Consider the following 18,205-nt stretch of genomic DNA (forward strand, 5'->3'; position numbering starts at 1 on the left):
ATGAGGCTTAGTTTGGCAGGATATGAAAATCTTTGCTGGAATATCTTTTCTTTTCTTTTTTTTTTTTGAGGCAGAGCCTCACTCTGTCACCCAGGCTGGAGTGCAATGGTGTGATCTCTGCTCACTGCAACCTCTGCCTCCTGGGTTCAGGCAATTCTCCTGTCTCAGCCTCCGAGTAGCTGGGATTACAGGTGCATGCCCCCATGCCTGGCTAACTTTTTGTATTTTAGTAGAGATAGGGTTTCAACGTGTTGCCCAGGCTGGTCTGGAACTCCTGAACTGAGGTGATCCACTTGCCTCTGCCTCTCAAAGTGTTAGGATTACAGGCGTGAGTCACCGTGCCTGGCCCAGGAATTTATTTTCTTTAAGAATGCTAAAAATGGGCCCCCAATCTCTTCTGGCTTCTAAGTTTTCTGCTGAGAGACTGCTGTTACTCTGATAGGATTCCCGTTATAGGTAATATGGCCCTTTTCTCTAATGACTTAATATTTTTTCTTTGGTTTCACCTTGGAAAGTCTGATGACTATGTCTTAGGGATGGTCAGCTTATACAGTATCTTGCAGGAGTTCTCTGGATTTCTTGTATCTGCATGCCAACTTCTCTAGTGAGATAGGGGAAATATTCTTGGATTATATACTCCAATATGTTTTCCAGTTGCTTACTTTCTCTTCTCTCCAAGGAATGATAATAAATGGTAGATTTAGTCATTTTACATAATCCCATATTTCTCAGAAAGAAAAGAGAATCTTAAAAAATTCTCTTTATTTTTTTTTTCTGACTGGGTTGATTCAAAGGACCAATCTTTGAGTTCTGAAATTCATTTTTCTGCTTGGTCTAATCTGTTGTTAAGGCTTCCAGTTTTGTTTTGATACTCCTGTAGTGAGATTTTCAATTTCAGAAGCTCTGTTTTGTTCTTTCTCAGTATAGCTGTATCATCTTTTAAACCTTGGATTATTTCTCTGGCTTCTTTGCATTGGATTTCAACTTTCTATTGGATCTCATTGAGTTTCCTTGCCACACATATTCTGAATTCTGTTTCTATTATTTCAGACATTTCAATCTGACTAGGATCCATTGCTAGGGAACTAGTGTGATCCTTTGGAGGTAACAAAGCACTCTGGCTTTTTGTATTGCTGAAGTTCTTGTGCTGATTTCTTCTTATCTGAAGGAGTTGATGCTTCTTTATCTTTTTGAATTTGCTTTTGTTTGAATGGAGTTTTTTGACTTTTTGTTCCTTTTTTTTTTCCTGGAGGATATAACTGTTGTGTATGTTGTGTACAACCAATTGACTTTGTTTCTGGGTGCTTTCAGAGCGGCAAAGCTCTATATGGGTTCTTTGGTTACGCAGAGGTTTACGCAGCATGTTTGACAGGCACGGCTTGTAGCAATGTTATTTTTGTTTGGTATGGTAATTCCAGCTGTAGTCCAGTAGATGGTGCTCAATAGAGCCAGCACGTAGGCTCTTAGTAGCCCTCAGTGGGGGTGGAGGCACTAGAGAAGGGCAAAAAACATGCTCCTCCAACTCAGTTACCTTCAGCAGGGGTGGGTCCAATGGAGAATCACAGAAAAGCAGCTTACTGCAGTACACACACTTACCAGGCCCCAACAGGAACGGCTCCAACGGGAAGGCGGGTGAGGGTGGAAAATGAGAGATGTTCCCTCTTTAAGTCCATTCCTAGGTCTTGGTGGTGTCTCTTTTAGTGGCTGGTGTCACACTTCCATTTCCTTTGTCCCAAGTAGGGCTTTGGTGGAGTGTGCTCCCTCCTTTCTTAGAGGCGGTTTGCACCAAGGACTGTCTCTAGAAGACCCTTTACTCCTTAGGTAACTGCCCATCCCCTGTGCTTGCCAAAGTTAGAATGAGTTGTGGAGTATGTTGGCAGGTGGTTTGGTGATGCAGTTGTTCAAAGGTGGAGGCTCCCTGGACCGGGTAGTGGCACTGCCAGTGTGCAACCAATATGGCACCTGCTGTTTAGGCTTCTCAGCCCAGTGAATGGTTATGGGGCCTGCCCACCTCATGCTCCCTGACTCGGTGGGTCTCCCTCCAGTCTCTGCCCAGGTAGCAGGCCCAACCAGCTTGGCTTATCCCAAGCCATTTTTGTCCACATCCCTGAGCCACCCCAGGCATTCTAGGCTATGGAACTCCATAAGGGAGAAGTGGTGGCTGTTAGGCCATGCCCATCTTGGAAAAAGGAGGGGTGGGCTGGGTGCAGTGGCTCACGCCTGTAATCCCAGCACTTTGAGAGGCCGAGGCAGGTGGATCGCCTGAGGTCAGGAGCTCGAGACCAGCCTGGCCAACATGGTGAAACCCTGTCTCTACTAAAAATACAAAAATTAGCTGGGCGTGGTGGTGGACGCCTGTAATCTTAGCCTACTTGGGAGGCTGAGGCAGAAGAATTGCTCATACCCGGGAGGTGGAGGTTGCAGTCAGCCAAGATCGCACCACTGCACTCTAGCCTGAATGACAGAGTGAGACTGTTTCAAAAAAAAAAAAAAAAAAAAAGAGGAGTGACCAGCTCCCATGCTGGCATACAAACCTGTGCCATACTCTTTTTTGTGTTCCCCTACTTGAGCTCAGGCCACAGATATCAACTTGATATCCCTGGGTGGTGTACTTGAGTCCTGGGGAGTTGGGAGTAGAACTGTGGATTTTTCCCCTGGCCCCTAGGGGTCAAGCATTGGCTGTGATGGGGGTGGTGAACTACTCCTGGGCTGCCAATAAAACACTCAGGCAGGGCCGTGCAGGCTGTGCTGTGGGCACCCTCCCACAGGAGCGGCCTCAGAGGTGGTCTTGGGAGGGGCCAGCAGGCAAAGGGGTGCCTGGAATAGATGCACTTTGGGCCTGTAGCAATGGTGGTGGGGCCTGTCTTGAGGCATGAGCATGCTCAGGCTCTGCTATTTCCTGGACTGGCAGATAGTAGGAGCTACAGCCACTCAGTGTAACATAGAAAGCCTTGGGGGATGGATGTCTGTGGTAGCATTATCCTGCAGCTGCACAGCACAGCAAAGCCTTCTGGGCTCTGTGTGGGTTCAAACTGTGCCTCTGCTTTTTCTTTGGGCTGCTCTGCCTGCCAGTCCAAAGGTCTGTGGGGGTCACAGGAGCTCCTGTGTCTAGGATCTCAGAAGTCCATGGCAGGAACGTGGTGCCCTGGGGTTCCTTCACTGACTCCTTCTTTAGGTCCAGTCCAAGTCCAGGGGTTGGTTCTGGTGCCTGATGACTCCGCGCAGGCCTAGGGTCATGGGAGAGCTTTGAGTGCACGCCGAAGAGCTTGGACTACCCTTAGGTAATGGTGCAGCATCACAAGGTCTTACACAGAGGAGTAAAACAACCCAGTTTTCTCTGGGTTTGTGATCTGACACTGTGACCATGCTTTTAATAAATGGTGTTTTAATTTATCTGCTTTGGACATTTGTCACTGTATTTTTATCATTGAATCATGTATGGATCCACAAACCTTTGTGTAATATGACACAAATGTGCCCAGCCTGGTAGAAGAAGGGAAAAGGGAGAGGGTTATATTATTATTGAAATCCTCATGTAATTGTTGGATTGTGATCAGGTAGATTATGGATGGACTAGGCAGAAGGCCGGGAGATGGAGGGGCTTGGCCAGTGACAGAGAAAATGCGTGACAGTCTTAGGATTCTGTGAAGGACCCAGAGGTAACAGGCTAAATTGGAACCAAATGTTGAAGTCAAGGTGAAACAACTATTTTATTTGTTTATTTAGGAAGATCATAATTTCCAGAGTGAGTAGGGGTGATTATTGATGTTTTGCGTTTCTATACACAACATAAATATGTATTTTAAGATGAAAGGCCACGTACCTGGAAGACTAGATTGGCATTTTCATGCATTCCAAAAATTTCTGGGTCATCGATCAAAGGCAGATTTTCAATGTAGTCCTTAAACTCTTGTAGGCTGTCAGCCATGGGTGCAAAATAGATACCTGTTATTAAAAACACAGAAGACAAATATGTCTCAAATAGACTGGCTTTGTACTGCCAAGTTTGATTTTTCTTTGTGTGGTGCAGATGGTTGCTGCAATCAGCTGGCTCATGTAGCAAGGGGGATTGTTTTTTCTAAGCTTTCATGCTTTCATTGCTGTGTCTAGTTTTGTTACCTTTTCTTCAGGCCTTGAGAATCTGATTACTGTCCTAACCTTTCAAATGCCTTCTCCAGAGCATTTAAAGATGCGGAGAATCCCCAGGGATATGCTGCTGAAAAGTGTAACTCATGAAGGGCTCCAAATCTATGCTGAAAGGTGTAACTCATTAAGGGCTTAAATTTATGCTTGTGTTAGAGATTGCTTTCATATTTGTTTGATAAACAACAGCCTTCTCTAATTCCCCAAACTAAAAGCTACATTGAAATCTAGGGTTACTCGACTATCTATATGATTGCAGGATATACAGTTGAATCTTATCGGCTCTGACTGACGCTCAATGGTAGGAGCTTTTATGAGCTTGTACTAATCAAGTTGCTCCTTCCAAGGGGATCAACACTCAGCACAATTAATCTGTTTGCTGTCTGATTTGTAATGAGCTATCTCCAACTCACAGATCTGGTTTTTACTCAACTTGCTGTAATAGACATTTTCATTTCTTTATTTAAAAAACTTTTACATAGTAGTAGTAATAATATTTACTATGATTTAGAGACTGGGTCTTGTTATGCTGCCCAGGCTGGATTTGAACTCCTGAGCTCAAGTGATTCTCCTACCTCAGCCTCCTGAGTATCTGGGACCACAGACATGTGCCACTATGTCTGGGTGTTTTATTTGATTACATTCAAAATACACTAGAACATAAGAGTGAAAACAAATTTAGACACAGTGCAATAAACTTTAAAATGGAAGTAATTCAAAGTAGTTACCAAGCACTATGTAGCTCTGTGATCCTACTATCAAACCAGCTCTGAAAGTGGCCAAGCATGGGGATAGGGTGTGGCTATAAGAGGGTTGTGGAGACCCGACACAGACAGCCCCTGGATGGGAAACTGAGAGATGCTGTCAACGACTTCTTGGGAAAGGCCTTTCCTGTAATATTGAAAAGTCATTTACCTGATTCAGAGTATTTATAATCTTCTTCTAATGTTTCAGGAGAAAAAAATCTTTTCAAGATAGTACGAAGGCATCTTTGATCCCAGCTGTCTGTGACTCTACCACCATAGGTAATTTCACCTGAAAATAAATTTGTATTTTGAAATTATTACTGTTTTAAAAAAATTGATAGGCATACCTAAAATTAAAATTTTAACGTTTATTTATGTACACATTTATTTGGTACTGAAGATGGAAAGCACACAACAGAATTTCCTTCCACCACCCCCCTCAAAGATAATAGAAGTCAATTTTTGAAAAGCAGAAAAAATCTACTATATGTACTCTACTCTCATTATTTTGCTGTTTTAGTTTTCAGAAACTAAAGCCACTGAGCTCTATCTACATATTTCTTTTTTGTTTTTGTTCCTTTGCTTTGAAATAGTGATTTTGAGTCTTATCATTGATTGCAGTATTCTAAAGCATACACATTTTCCATCAAACAGTGCTTCTTTCGGAGCCAATGAGTAAAGCAGAATCAAGTATTTGTAGCAAGGCATTCAACCTCTATACATTCCTTATTAATTATTGCTATCAGGGTAAGGAGGAAAGATAGATTCAAAGCAAAAGGGACAACTCACTTCACAGTAATGATAAGGAATTATAACTGATTAGTATCCCATCTCTCTTTCCACAGAGAAGCTACTTTCCATGTGTCATCCCCAAACTATGTGTAGCAAGGAAGCACACTGGAATCTATTGCTGATATAGTTTCTTTAAAATTCCAGATCGATTGCTACAATTCACCATTCACCACTGTAGTGTTCCTGGAAGGATTTCACCTGTGATACCAACATTGTCAACTTCTGAATCCTTCAACTGTTGATCCATTCTCATCTCTATTTCTTCCCTCATGTCAGGAAGAAACAATTGTTTTTTCTTTCTCTTTCAAGCTGACATGGTTGGTTGAGAGAAAGTTATTTCAGTCTTTGGAATCTCAGTAATTTATTTCTTCCAAGACAGGAATGTCTTTATCTGCACATCCTGTAGAGATGCCTGTCTTCCCTCTCCTGCTGGAGTCACTCTTGTCAGTCTTGTTGGATAAGACACTCAGGGAGAGGGGAGGGGAAGTAGGTACCAGGGCTGATGGTTAAGTTGCTGAATCCCTGTGTCGGCAATTCCAAGAGGTAAAAAGGAGATGTTCTGTATCTTTCTAGAAATATTCTTTAGTGACCTTTTGGGAAATCTTGGAACATAAAGTTGGGTTAAATCTCTGTTGTGGGTCCATCTAATATGGCCTGACTTGAAACTCCTCTTGGGTCCTTGGCTCTGGAACATAAAGCTCTAGTTTCTCCAATTGCATGATGATGTCAGGGGAAGAAGGGTGTCCTAACATATATGATTCTAAAATAAGTTTCTAACTAAAATATCTGCATTTTTGACAAGAAGCACAGAAGTGTTTTCCTTACAAATCAACAGATTTTGTGCTTCTCCATCCAGATTTGACTCTATCCTTTTTCTTGGGTCAAACTGAGTAAACAAGGAACTCTGTCATTTTGACTCAGGGTAGACGTCTCACAGCTCACTTTCAAGAAGGAGTCTTCTGGCTTTGGTCTTCTTAGAAGAGGGACCGTGTGTGTGTGCATGCCCATGTGTGTGTGTGTACGTGTGTGCATGCATGTGTGTGTGTGTGTGGTGGGGTCCACCATCCATGCCACCGCCTGGTCTGGCCCCAGCATCATGGTTCCTGTGGGTCCCACTGCAGAACCTAACATAGTGGCTTCCCCTTTCTCTTCCTTTCCCATCTCTGTGGGCTGACTTGGGGATGATCCAATAAAAACTGGAGAGGCCTGAGGTTTGACTTTGTCTTTGCCAACTTTGAGCTCAGATCCACCCCCAATACCACTCCTGGATGTGTGTATTGCTGTAACCTACACCATAAAATCTGAAGGTCTTCCTCCAATCCCAAATACCTTCCAGTATTTAAAGCCTCCTAAATATTTCTCTGTTTATTCTCTCCAGTCTAGTTTCCCCACTGGTATTGCTATGTCTCCATGTTCAATCCCTCATTTTGCTTTTATTATAGCTTTGTGAATTGTTGCACCTGTTCCTAACCTAAAAGACCATAATTGCTAACAAATGTTTATAAGTTAGAGCAAAATTTATTAGCAAGACACATAGGCCTTTCAGGATATGCCCCCGGCTTACCTTTTTTAGTGTTCTTGAAGACACAACTGCCCTCCATACATACTTCCTCTTCTGGAGCTAATAACTGTTTCTCTAGTAGTGCCATGTCCCACACACTGTTGGCCTCCCCTCACCCCTGCACCTTTATTGAGGTTTGGTTGGTATCCAAAAAATGGCACACAATTAATGTATACAACCTGGTGAGTTTTGACATATGTATATACTTATGTTGCTATCTCCACAATCCGTATGGTAAACATATCCATGATCTCTGACAATTTCTTCATGCCACCCACTGTTTTATTGTGGTTAGAATACTTAACATGAAATCTACTCTCTTGACAAATTAATTTAAAGTACAAAATACCTTATGATTAACTGTAAGTGCTCTATTGTACAACAGATCTCTGTAACTTACTCATCTTGTATAACTATAATTTTATACTTACTGAACAACAACTCCCCATTTTCCTCCTCCCTCTTTCCTGTGATAGTCACCATCCTCTTGTCTACTTCTAGACTTTTGACTATTATAGAGGCCTCATATAAAAGGAATCATGCAATATTTGTCCTTCTGTGACTAACTTATTTCATTTAGCGTAATGTCAGTCAGGTCCATCCATGTTGTCACAAATGGTAGGATTTCTTTCTTTTTTAAGGATAAATAGTATTCCATTGTATGCATATACTATACTTTCTGAATCCATTTATATGTTGATGGCTATTTGGGTAGTTTCCATATTTTGGCTACTATGAATGATTCATTATCTCCATCAGCTTTTGGTAGGCAGACATCCAGAATCTATCATAATAGTACTAATCAATATTTTATGAATTAATCCATAAACTAATGCCTAAAAAAACTCACCATTAGCAAGTATCGCCACCTGGATAAAGCATTGTCTTTTTACTCCCATCTTTTTTAAAAAACCAGTTTCAATGAGATATAATTTAAAAAACCATAAAATTCACATAAAACATATATATAAAATAATATATATTGAATATATATATTCTTATATATATAATTATATATATATATAAAATTCATTAATTTTTGGTAAATTTACAGAGTTGTCTACCCATCATTGCAATCTAACTTTAGAACATTTCCATTTCCCCCCAAAAGAAATCTTGTGTCCATTTGCAGTCAGTCCCCATGTCTACTCCCTGTCCCATGAAACCACTGAACTACTTTTCATCTCCATAGACTTGACTCGTCTGGAAATTTCATATACATAGAATTGTACTTGTGGGCTTTTGTGTCTGACTTCTTTCACTTAGCATAATGTTTTTGAGATTTATTTATGTTGTTGTATGTATCAGTACTTTATTCCTTTTATGGTGGAATAATATTCTGTTTATGGATATGCCATATTTTACTTAGCCATTCACCAGTTATTGGACATTTTTGGCCATTATGAACAATGCTGTTGTGCACATTTGTGTACAAGTTTTGTTTTTGTGTGGATTCTTTTTTTGTTGTTGTTTTTTGAGATGGAGTTTCACTCTTTCACCCAGGCTGGAATGTAGTGGCCCTATCTTGGCTCACTGCAACATCTGCCTTCTGGTTTCAAGTGAGTCTCCTGCTCCAGCCTCCTGAACAGCTGGGATTACAGGTGTGCACTACTAAATCCAGCTAATTTTTGTGTTTTTAGTAGAGGTGGGGTTTCTCCATGTTGGCCAGGCTAGTCTTGAACTCCTGACCTTGTGATCCACCCACTGGGGCCTCCCAAAGTGCTGGGATTACAGGCATGAGCCACTGAGCCCGGCCTTGTGTACAAGTTTTCATGAGGACATATGTTTTAATTTTTCCTAAGTACATATCTAAGAGTAGAATTGCTGAGTCATGTGGCAACTTTGTTTAAACATTTTTTCAAGGCAGCAGAACAATTTTACATTGCCACCAGCAGGTATGAGGGTTCCAGTTTTCTCATATGCTCACCAGCATTTGTTATTGTCTTTTAAAATTATGGTCATCCTAGTAGGTGTGAAGTGGCATTTCATTAGATATTTAACTTTCATTTTCCTCATGACACATTGAGCATCTTCTCATGTGCTTACTGGGCATTTGTGTGTTTTCTTTGGTGAAATGTCAATTCAAATCAAATCTTCAACCATTTTAATATTGAGTTATTTTTCTTATTATTGTTGAGTTGTAAGAGGTCTTTATATACTTTGGATACAAGCCCTTATCAGATATATGATTTGCAAATATTTTCTCTCAGTCTGCATCTTGCCTTTTCACTTTCTTGATGGTATGTGTTGAAGAGTAAAAGTTTTAATAATTTTTTTTTTTTTTTTTCTGAGATGGAGTCTTACTCTGTTGCCCAGGCTGGAGTGCGGTGACACAATCTCGGCTCACTGCACCCTCTGCCTCCCGGATTCAAGCGATTCTCCTGCCTCAGCCTCCCGAGTAGCTGGGACTATAGGCGCCCGCCACCATGCCCAGCTAATTTTTTGTATTTTTAGTAAAGACGGAGTTTCACTGTGTTAGCCAGGATGGTCTCGATCTCCTGACCTTGTGATCCACCCGCCTCAGCCTCCCAAAATGCTGGAATTACAGGCTTGAGCCACAGCACCCGGCCTAAGAGTAAAAGTTTTAGATGTTGAGGAAGTCCAATTTATTTTTTCTTTTTTGTGTCATATCTCGGAAGTCAGTGACTAATCCCAAGTCACAATTTTCTCCAAAGCTTTCTTCTGAGAGATTTACTTTTTTCTGTTAATTGTAGGTCTGTCACCCATTTTGAATTAATTTTTGTATATGGTATAAGGGTTCAAATTTATCCTTTTGTGGATGGACACCCAATTGCCCCAGCATCATGTGTTGAAAAGACTATCCTTCCCCCATTGAATTGTCTTGGCACCGTTGTTGAAAATCAGTAGTCATAAATATAAAGGTCATTTTTGGATTCTCAATTCTGTTCCACTGATTTATAAGCCCATTCTTTTTAAAAAAATATAAATGTTATTTCTCAACACGAGGTCCATCAATTCAAGACATTTTGTAAGCAATGATACCAGCCATTCAGTCCATCCCTAAAGAACTGATAGTCCTGGGAGTTTAACCATGTCAATGCAGTCTTTTTTTATATTAACAGAAGAAAAATGGGTCCCCTTTAACAAAATTTTAATATTAGGAAACACAGAAGTCAGAGGGAGCAAAATCAGGTTTGTAAAGTGAATACCTAATGATTTCCCATAAAAACTCTTGCAAAAGTGCTCCAGTTTGATTTCAGGCCTGAATAGCATTGTTGAAATGAAGATTGACTCTCTGGTGAAGTGTTCTTAGGCATTTTTTCTGCTAAAGCTTTGACTAACTTTTTAAAAATACTCTCATAATAAGCAGATGTTATCATTCTTTGGCCCTCCAGAAAGTCGAGAAGCAAAATGCCTTCAGCATTCCAAAAAACTGTTGCCATGAGCTTTATTCTTGACTAGCCTGCTTTTGCTTTGACTGGACCACTTCCATCCCTTGGTAGTCATTGCTTTGATTGTGCTTTGTTTTCAGGATTGTACTGGTAAAGCCATGTTCCATCTCCTGTTATAATTCTTCAGAGAAATGCCTCAGGATCTTGACTGCACTTGTTTAAATTTCCATTGAAAGCTTTGCTCTTGTCTGCCTCTGATCTGGATGTAAAAGTTTTGGCACCTATTGAGTGGAAAGTTTGCTCAACTTTAATTTTCAGTCAAAATTGTGTAAAATGAACCTATTGAGATGTCTATGGTGTTGGCTGTTGTTTCTGCTGTTAATTGTTGGTGCTCTTCAGTGAGGGCATGAACAAGATTAATTTTTTTCTTTGCAAATTGATGTGGATGGCCTACTGCTGTGGGTTTCATCTTCAACACTGTCTTGGCCCTTCTTAAAACTAGTTATCCATTTACAAACTGCTACTGATTTGTTTGGGGCATTGTCTCTATAAACTTTTTGTAAAGTATCAATATTTCACCATTCTTCCATACAAGCTTCACCAGAAATTTGGTGTTTGTTCTGCTTCAATTTTAGCAGAATTGATGTTACCCTGGCAAGGGCTCATTGCAAACTGATGTCTTATCCTTCTTAGTGCCTCAAACTAGATCCAGAAACAGAATTTCCAACACAGATTAAAGATCCAAATTTGTAAGAACTGGAACACCTTTCTTAATTTTCCCATAAAATCAGTCTCATTTACAGCAATACTTTGGGATATTTGTTGCTGAGATGTCCTGTTTTCTTCAGAACAACTTTTTGACAGCTCTGAGACTCTTTGGACTAAGACTAGGTGCTGGAGGGAACAGTGGATGGGTGCCACATAAAAAGAAATCGACCTGATAAAGGCTCTGCTCCCTTCATGCCAGAAACAAAAAATGTGTTAGAACTATGGTCACCACTGCCAAGTCAAAATCTATGTCTATTCTTATGCCAGTGCCACAATGACTTGTTGTAACTTTGTAGTAAGTTTTGAAATTGGGAAATGTTACTCTTTTGACTTTATTCTTCTTTCCGTGATTGTTCTTGCCATTTGAGGCCCTTCACATTTTCATATGAATTTCATATGAATTTATAATCAGCTTATTAATTCCTGCAACATGCCAGTGGATCTGGGTGTAACAGTCTGCTGTTACATAGGGATTGCATTAAATCTATAGATCAGTCTGGCAAATTACTTTTTACCTCCACAATTACTTCTACAGCAGTAGAGACTGAGGTAACCTGAAACATCAAGGATTCTAGGAGAGGGAGAAGGAAAAGGAAAATGAGAGACAGGAAAATTCAGGGTAAGCAGAGGATATCAGAGAACAATTTTGCCTACATCACCACTTTGCTAAACAATTTTGGCCCCATTGGGATGGCTTGGGGCAGGAGTACAAAGTAGCCTCCCAAATTACACGGCTTTCCCTATTGGTTCACTCTGGGGACTGGTCCTAAACAATTTTTACTGTTATCTTGCTGCCTTCATCTCAAACATGTTTTAAGGTTTCATTTTGCCTTTTAGGCTGTAGATCACCTGATACCCTTCTGCTGTTTTGCATTTCCCTTACTTGCCAATGAAAATAATCCATTTCCTTTCTGTCCCTTTTCAGAGCTCCTCCTTCTGCCACTTCCCAGTGCAAATATCCTCTCCCTTACTACTTGAGCCCACATGGTCCAAATTGGTTCTAATTTTGGCAACAAGATCCCTATGTAGTCACAGTTAATATTTACCAAAAATTTAATTCCTGAAAGATTTTTTCTTTTTAACAGGTATATCTGAATTAACAGGTCTCTACTAGTCAAATAACGTTTAGGTTCTTTTGAATTTAAGATCGTGGATTCTGGAGGTTACACTGTCTGGGTTCAAATCTCGGCCCCAGCACTTTGTAAATGGTGTGCCTCAGTTTTCTTATGTGTAGAATGGTAATAATAATAGTGCTCACATTGTAAGGTTGTTATGAGGATTAAATCTGCTAATTCTTGGGAAGTGCTTAAAAGGGTGCTTGGCATGTAGCAAGCACTGTTTTTCCTATTATTATTATTTGAGAAAGCAGCTGTCCCATTTTCTATGTGTGAATATTCTCATGATGTCCTGATGTGTTCTTCTCACAATCTTGTCTTCACACAAGGAACATCAAAAATCATCATCACTACTATTAAACACTGGGGGAGGACACCATCTTTGTAAGGGCCAGGTGGGAGTAAACCAAAAACTTTGTGGTACATAGATGGAAGCCCTGGCCACAAGAACGTACTCACCAGTAATATAAATCAGTGCATCCCAGGGAATCTTTCCTTCTTTACAATAGAGGTTGAGGTTCAGTAAAGCACATTCCCTGTCACTGTCATTAAATTCATAGCAGATATTCCAACCAAGGGGGCCAAACTTCTTTCTCTCCTAGAATGAAAAATGAAAATGATCTGAAACAAAATTTGATAAAATAAATTCTGTGTAATATATTGAAAACTAAAAAGAAGTTTCCATTGAAATTGGGCATCCCCATACTGCAAAATCAGTAAAATCATGTGGCTCAACTTCAGCTAGGCTTTCACCAAACAGAGGAAGCACCTCTTCCTTCAATACTGGCTCCTCCCCATATTTCCAAAAGAAAATTTGCTATTACTAGAAATTTGATAGACCTGTCAAAAGAACATTTTTCCTTCAGGGTAAAATAAAGCATTTTTTCATCACAGTAGGAAAAAAAATTTCACCTGTAGTCTTTTGGCATAAAAATATTGACCCTGTAATCATCCATCTGGTGGCGAGAACTACTCCCTGCTGTTTTAAGGAGTCTGTCCATGATTTTTCAGTTATGCCACACATAGAACCATATTTTTGTTTCATGGCATACCATCGTGAAATCCTCCCCCAACCTCCTTTGTTATTTCCCTATCCTACCTTAATTTCTTAAATTTGAAACTGATAATTATGCCAGAGGTTTGGTTCCAAGTTCCCTGCTCTTGATCTCAAAATTTTCCTAAAGCTTAAACTACCTCCGCATCTCAGGTGCTTTTGTTAGCGGAACAAAGGCCTCACACCCAGAACCCCTCCCCTGATCCCAACGCATCAGACCTCCTCTAATACCTTTTAACCTATTTATCTTATATCTGGCATATTTTCTTTTCTTTTTTTTTTTTTGAGACAGAGTCTTTCTCTGTCACCCAGGCGGGAGTGCAGTGGCACGATCATTGCTCATTCACCCTTGACCTACCAGGCTCAAGCAATCTTCTCACCTCAGCACCCAAGTAGCTGGGACTACAGGTATGCGCCACCATGCCTGGCTATTTAAAAATTTTTTTTTTGTAGAGATGGGCTTTCGCTGTGTTGCCCAGACTGGTCTTGGACTCCCAGGCTCAAGTGATCTGCGCACGTTGGCCTCCCAAAATGTTGGGATTATAAGGATGAGCCACTGTGCCCAGTCTGACTATTTATTTATTTATTTATTTATTTATTTATTTATTTATTTTCTGTAGACCACACACATTTGAAAACCGGAAAACTAATATAATAAATATGCCACCTATGAGGAAATCTATTTTGTACTTGTTGAACTGAATTGAACCTACTGCATTCATCCAACTGATGATATTTTGTAGGCAGATCAGATGAGAGGTGAGAGCTGAATCTATGAAACACGGAGGCAAGGGGAGTATAGAGATTGAAAGTTGAATGAAAACAACTTGGGTTCAGACACAGAATGGAGTCTTTAGCATTTCACAGTGACATTTACAAGCTTTCACTTAATTATTGCTATTTATTTCACAATACACTTCCTTGTTGCTATTAAAAAGCAGAGTTGATAAGTGTACCTGAATAATCGCATGGAAGAAACAAATGCCAAATATTATTTGCCTCCATTTTTTTCCAAGTATATTTTCTTCAAAAAACGAAGGTGTCATTTCAGTAAATGCTCGTCTGATATTTGCACGTAAGCCTTTTGGAGGCTCATTGGTCACCTGGATTTAGATGAAATATACATGGCAGAGAGAGTGATTTTATAGATTTGCGTTATTTCTGAATAACACACATAGACTGAAAGCCATTGAGATGATGTAGATAGCTGAAGTTCATGGGGAGGTAGGGACCATTCCTGGCATGTTCGAGCCTGCTTTGTATCTTGCTCAGGCACAGTCCAGGGAGAACATGGAATGGCAGGGTTCTCAGACCTACAGTGGTTGAACCACATGTTCAACAAGAACCTCAGACATTTCCACTTAGTGTCCATTTTTTCTAAATACAGGCCAGAAAGCATGCTCAAGTTTTCCTCATTGAATTTTGCATCATCCTGACATACGGCATTGTCCCATAGTTTGTCCTCTGATGTCCCATGACATGGGACAGGAGGGAAGAAGCACCTCTTGTTCCTCATATGTAGAGGCTTGCCATAGATCATAAACTTCCAGCATTAAAATCCAACAGCCATACTAGTATGGCTTGTAGGCTTTCCTGTTTCTCAAATGCTGAAACATTCCCTTAACTCTGGAAGGGGTTCTCTTCTCATCACTCTGTACCCTTAACATTTTCTTGTGAGGGTGAGAGCTGGAAGAGCTGAATACCAATAGGACTAGAATATGCAAGGACGGGGTTGGGCAATCATTTCCCTGCTTGTTAAAGATGAAAAGATACTGACTTCACCTCCCCATCCTGGCCACGCAGACCCCCACATGCTTCTGTGCGGGCTCTGATATCCTTGGAGGCACTAGATGAATATTCTGAAACCAACCATTTCACATTGTTCCAACCATATGCATACATTACCTTGACAGAATTTTGAAGAACTGTAACAGGAAATGTATTACTAGGCATGGAGCTTAAAAAAAGTCGAAAAGTGTCCTTGATAGCACTATCTGTTTAAAACAAAGAAAAAACAACAAAAAAGGAAAATGTTTAGTTGGTAGTAGCACTTTTCTATTAAAAAAAATTATTCTATAGAAGGAAAAAATGCTATAGGCTTTGTTTAAAGACCTAGTTAATCTATTACAAGTATATTGTAAACTGTTTTAAAATGGCAGTAAGATGCGTTGTTTTAGAAACTTCATGTTAGGAGGGTTTGGCAGTCAAGAAGCAGGTACATTTGGGTAAATACATTAGGAACATGTTAATTTTTAATAGTTGCTGAACTATTAAGGGTCTTATCTTTGAAATGGGAAACATTTTCAGTTGAAAAAGAGGGCAGTTATTGCCCACGCATTTATTCTCATGAGGATTTTTTGACCATTCAATTTAACACAAGTGGCATGAAAATGACCAACATCAGAACTTAAATGGTTAGGTTATAAATGATTATAGCAAGGGCTAGAATAGGACTTTTCTATCTACTTAAGTTTAGTAAGCACTTAAAATACACAAACAACTTCAGCTGGCTTCATTAGCCCATCCAGTGTCCTTGAAGAACAGGAAATGCTCTTGTCCTAGTTATAGTGAAGCTGAACGGCATCTCCATATTCTGGAGGCTCATGTAGTACCGCCACAGCAAATTGCTTTTTTGATGCCTCTCTAACATTTCTTTCTTAATTATATTCCTAATCACTGGGGACCTCTGACCAGTACTGAAGACCTCCTTGTCATTTCTCTTTAATTATTTAAATAGAAGTAAGCCACAGGCCCAGCAGGAAGCAGGCCATCTCTTATTTGACTGCAAAGGAATGGAAATAGTGGAGATTATGAATGGTGGATAAAAATGAGTCCTTACCTTTGTCAGAAGCAACCTGCAGAAGGCTTGGGGGTGAGGGCAGGGGGCCAGGAAGTGAAGGGCCTTTAGGGGAAGGCTGCTAAACCCTGAGCTGGCTCAGTGAACAGTGCAGACTGGGGACTCTGGAAAGGAGCAGCTCTTCACCTTAATAAGTAGCACTAAATAAAGTGATTTGCAAGATCATCTGCATAGCTCTTACCTTTCCAGAAAGCTTTCTGTAGTGAGGGCACAAAGAAAGGCCTCAGAGAAAGGGCTCTCTCTGGATATGCTTGCCTGGAAGTTCTACCCCAGGCCTTCACAGCAGAGTGGTAGAATGGGACCCACACAATTTGCTACCAATAAAATAGTTCCTGAGGTTTTGGTTATTTTTATACTAACACTTTAAAATGAGTAGATTCTAATTCCACTTCCTCTCTTTGCAGCCCATTACACTTTCTTGAGTAGGCAAGAAAGTGGTGAGATAATAGCTAGTGCCAGCAACTATGAGTAATGCTGGGCATGCCCATGGGGTGGGTGTGGCTCTGAGGCACATGTAAAGGTTAGTTGTCATGTGGGTTACAGAGGATAAAAGGTGGTAAAAAACTACTCTAAGGGAATTGGTGGTAATTTGAATTCTGTTCCTTGACATTTCTTGTTATATAGGGAAAGATTTAATTTCTTTTGTTTGTCCTAAGTATATTTTTCTTTTTAATATGCCTACAAGTAATATATTTCAAATTCAAATGACCTCTCATAGAAGGCAATAAGAAACAGAAATGATCCAGTGGATCCTAGCCTCAACTTGTAGTTCTGAAGGCCTTTTATCAAACCCTGGTTGTGTAAATTGGCTAAATCTGTCTAGGTCTCAAATTTCTCCTCTTTAATATAGGGAAACATAGTGCCTACAATAATGAATTACTATAAGGAGTGAATTCAACAAGAAAAGGTTACATCAAAATGTTATTATTATGCAGGGGCTATGTGCTCAACATACCTGGATCTGTGAAGGTTTTAATGAGCTCTTCCATTGCCAACATCCAAGAAACAGCAAGATGGCAGTTTTGCAAAAATACCCAGTTTCCTGATTTCATTGCATCCTTGATCATTTTTTCAGCAATAGGTCCCTGTCCTTGCCCCAGTGAAATTGACTGCACCCTGAATTAAACAGCAACAACAAAATATCATCTTATGCTATTTTAAAGCAAAATCAATATCAAGAAATGTAAATATAGTAGACTCTTGCTTAGGATATATATATATACATTTTGAATCCTCATTCCAATAGCAGTACAAATATGTTTTCCTTATTTCTTGTTTTTAAAAATATTTTTACCATACCCACATAGAAAAGTGCAAAAACCGAATATACAGCTCTACAAATGATCACAAATCAATACCTGTGGTTGAGAAGAGAACTGTGCTGATATACCAGAGACATTTCTCTTATGCCTTTCTCCGCCTCAATGATTTCCCCTTCCTTCTTCCCACAGGTAATCATTATCCTAACTTCTAACAACATTATAGATCAGTTTTTAAACACTTAAAAAATTAAAGTCTAACATATATACAGAAAAATACATATTATTAGCGTATGGCTCAATGAATTCTCACAAAGCAAATGTGCACATGTACCACCACCCAGGTCAAAAAGCAGTACCTCTCCTTATCCCAAAAGGCAAAAACAATTTTGAATTCAAATGCCATTGATTAATCACACAGCATCTGTGAAAGCCAATGTGGGAAACTAGCTACAACTAAGAAACCTGTGCAAAGCGTTGGCCCTCTGAAAGCACCCAGAAGCAAAGCCAATGAACTATACACAAGATACACCACAGTCAAACCCTCAAAGGAAAAC

At 40.0% G+C, this 18,205-nt stretch overlaps 1 protein-coding gene across 1 annotated transcript in view; it reads right to left on the reverse strand.

The window, feature by feature from the left end:
- Positions 1 to 18,205, reverse strand: part of DNAH6 (dynein axonemal heavy chain 6) — a 381,338-nt gene that overhangs the window by 20,875 nt on the left and 342,258 nt on the right. Inside the window, exons 65-70 of the mRNA XM_015112750.3 lie at positions 17,345 to 17,505; positions 15,438 to 15,526; positions 14,489 to 14,635; positions 12,938 to 13,076; positions 5,059 to 5,178; positions 3,824 to 3,945 (exon numbers count right to left, since the gene is read on the reverse strand). Coding sequence (XP_014968236.2) covers positions 3,824 to 3,945; positions 5,059 to 5,178; positions 12,938 to 13,076; positions 14,489 to 14,635; positions 15,438 to 15,526; positions 17,345 to 17,505 — 778 coding nt within the window. The remainder of the gene's footprint in view (positions 1 to 3,823; positions 3,946 to 5,058; positions 5,179 to 12,937; positions 13,077 to 14,488; positions 14,636 to 15,437; positions 15,527 to 17,344; positions 17,506 to 18,205) is intronic.

Source organism: Macaca mulatta, chromosome 13, assembly GCF_049350105.2.
Source record: "Macaca mulatta isolate MMU2019108-1 chromosome 13, T2T-MMU8v2.0, whole genome shotgun sequence".
Classification (NCBI taxonomy): Eukaryota; Metazoa; Chordata; class Mammalia; order Primates; family Cercopithecidae; genus Macaca; species Macaca mulatta.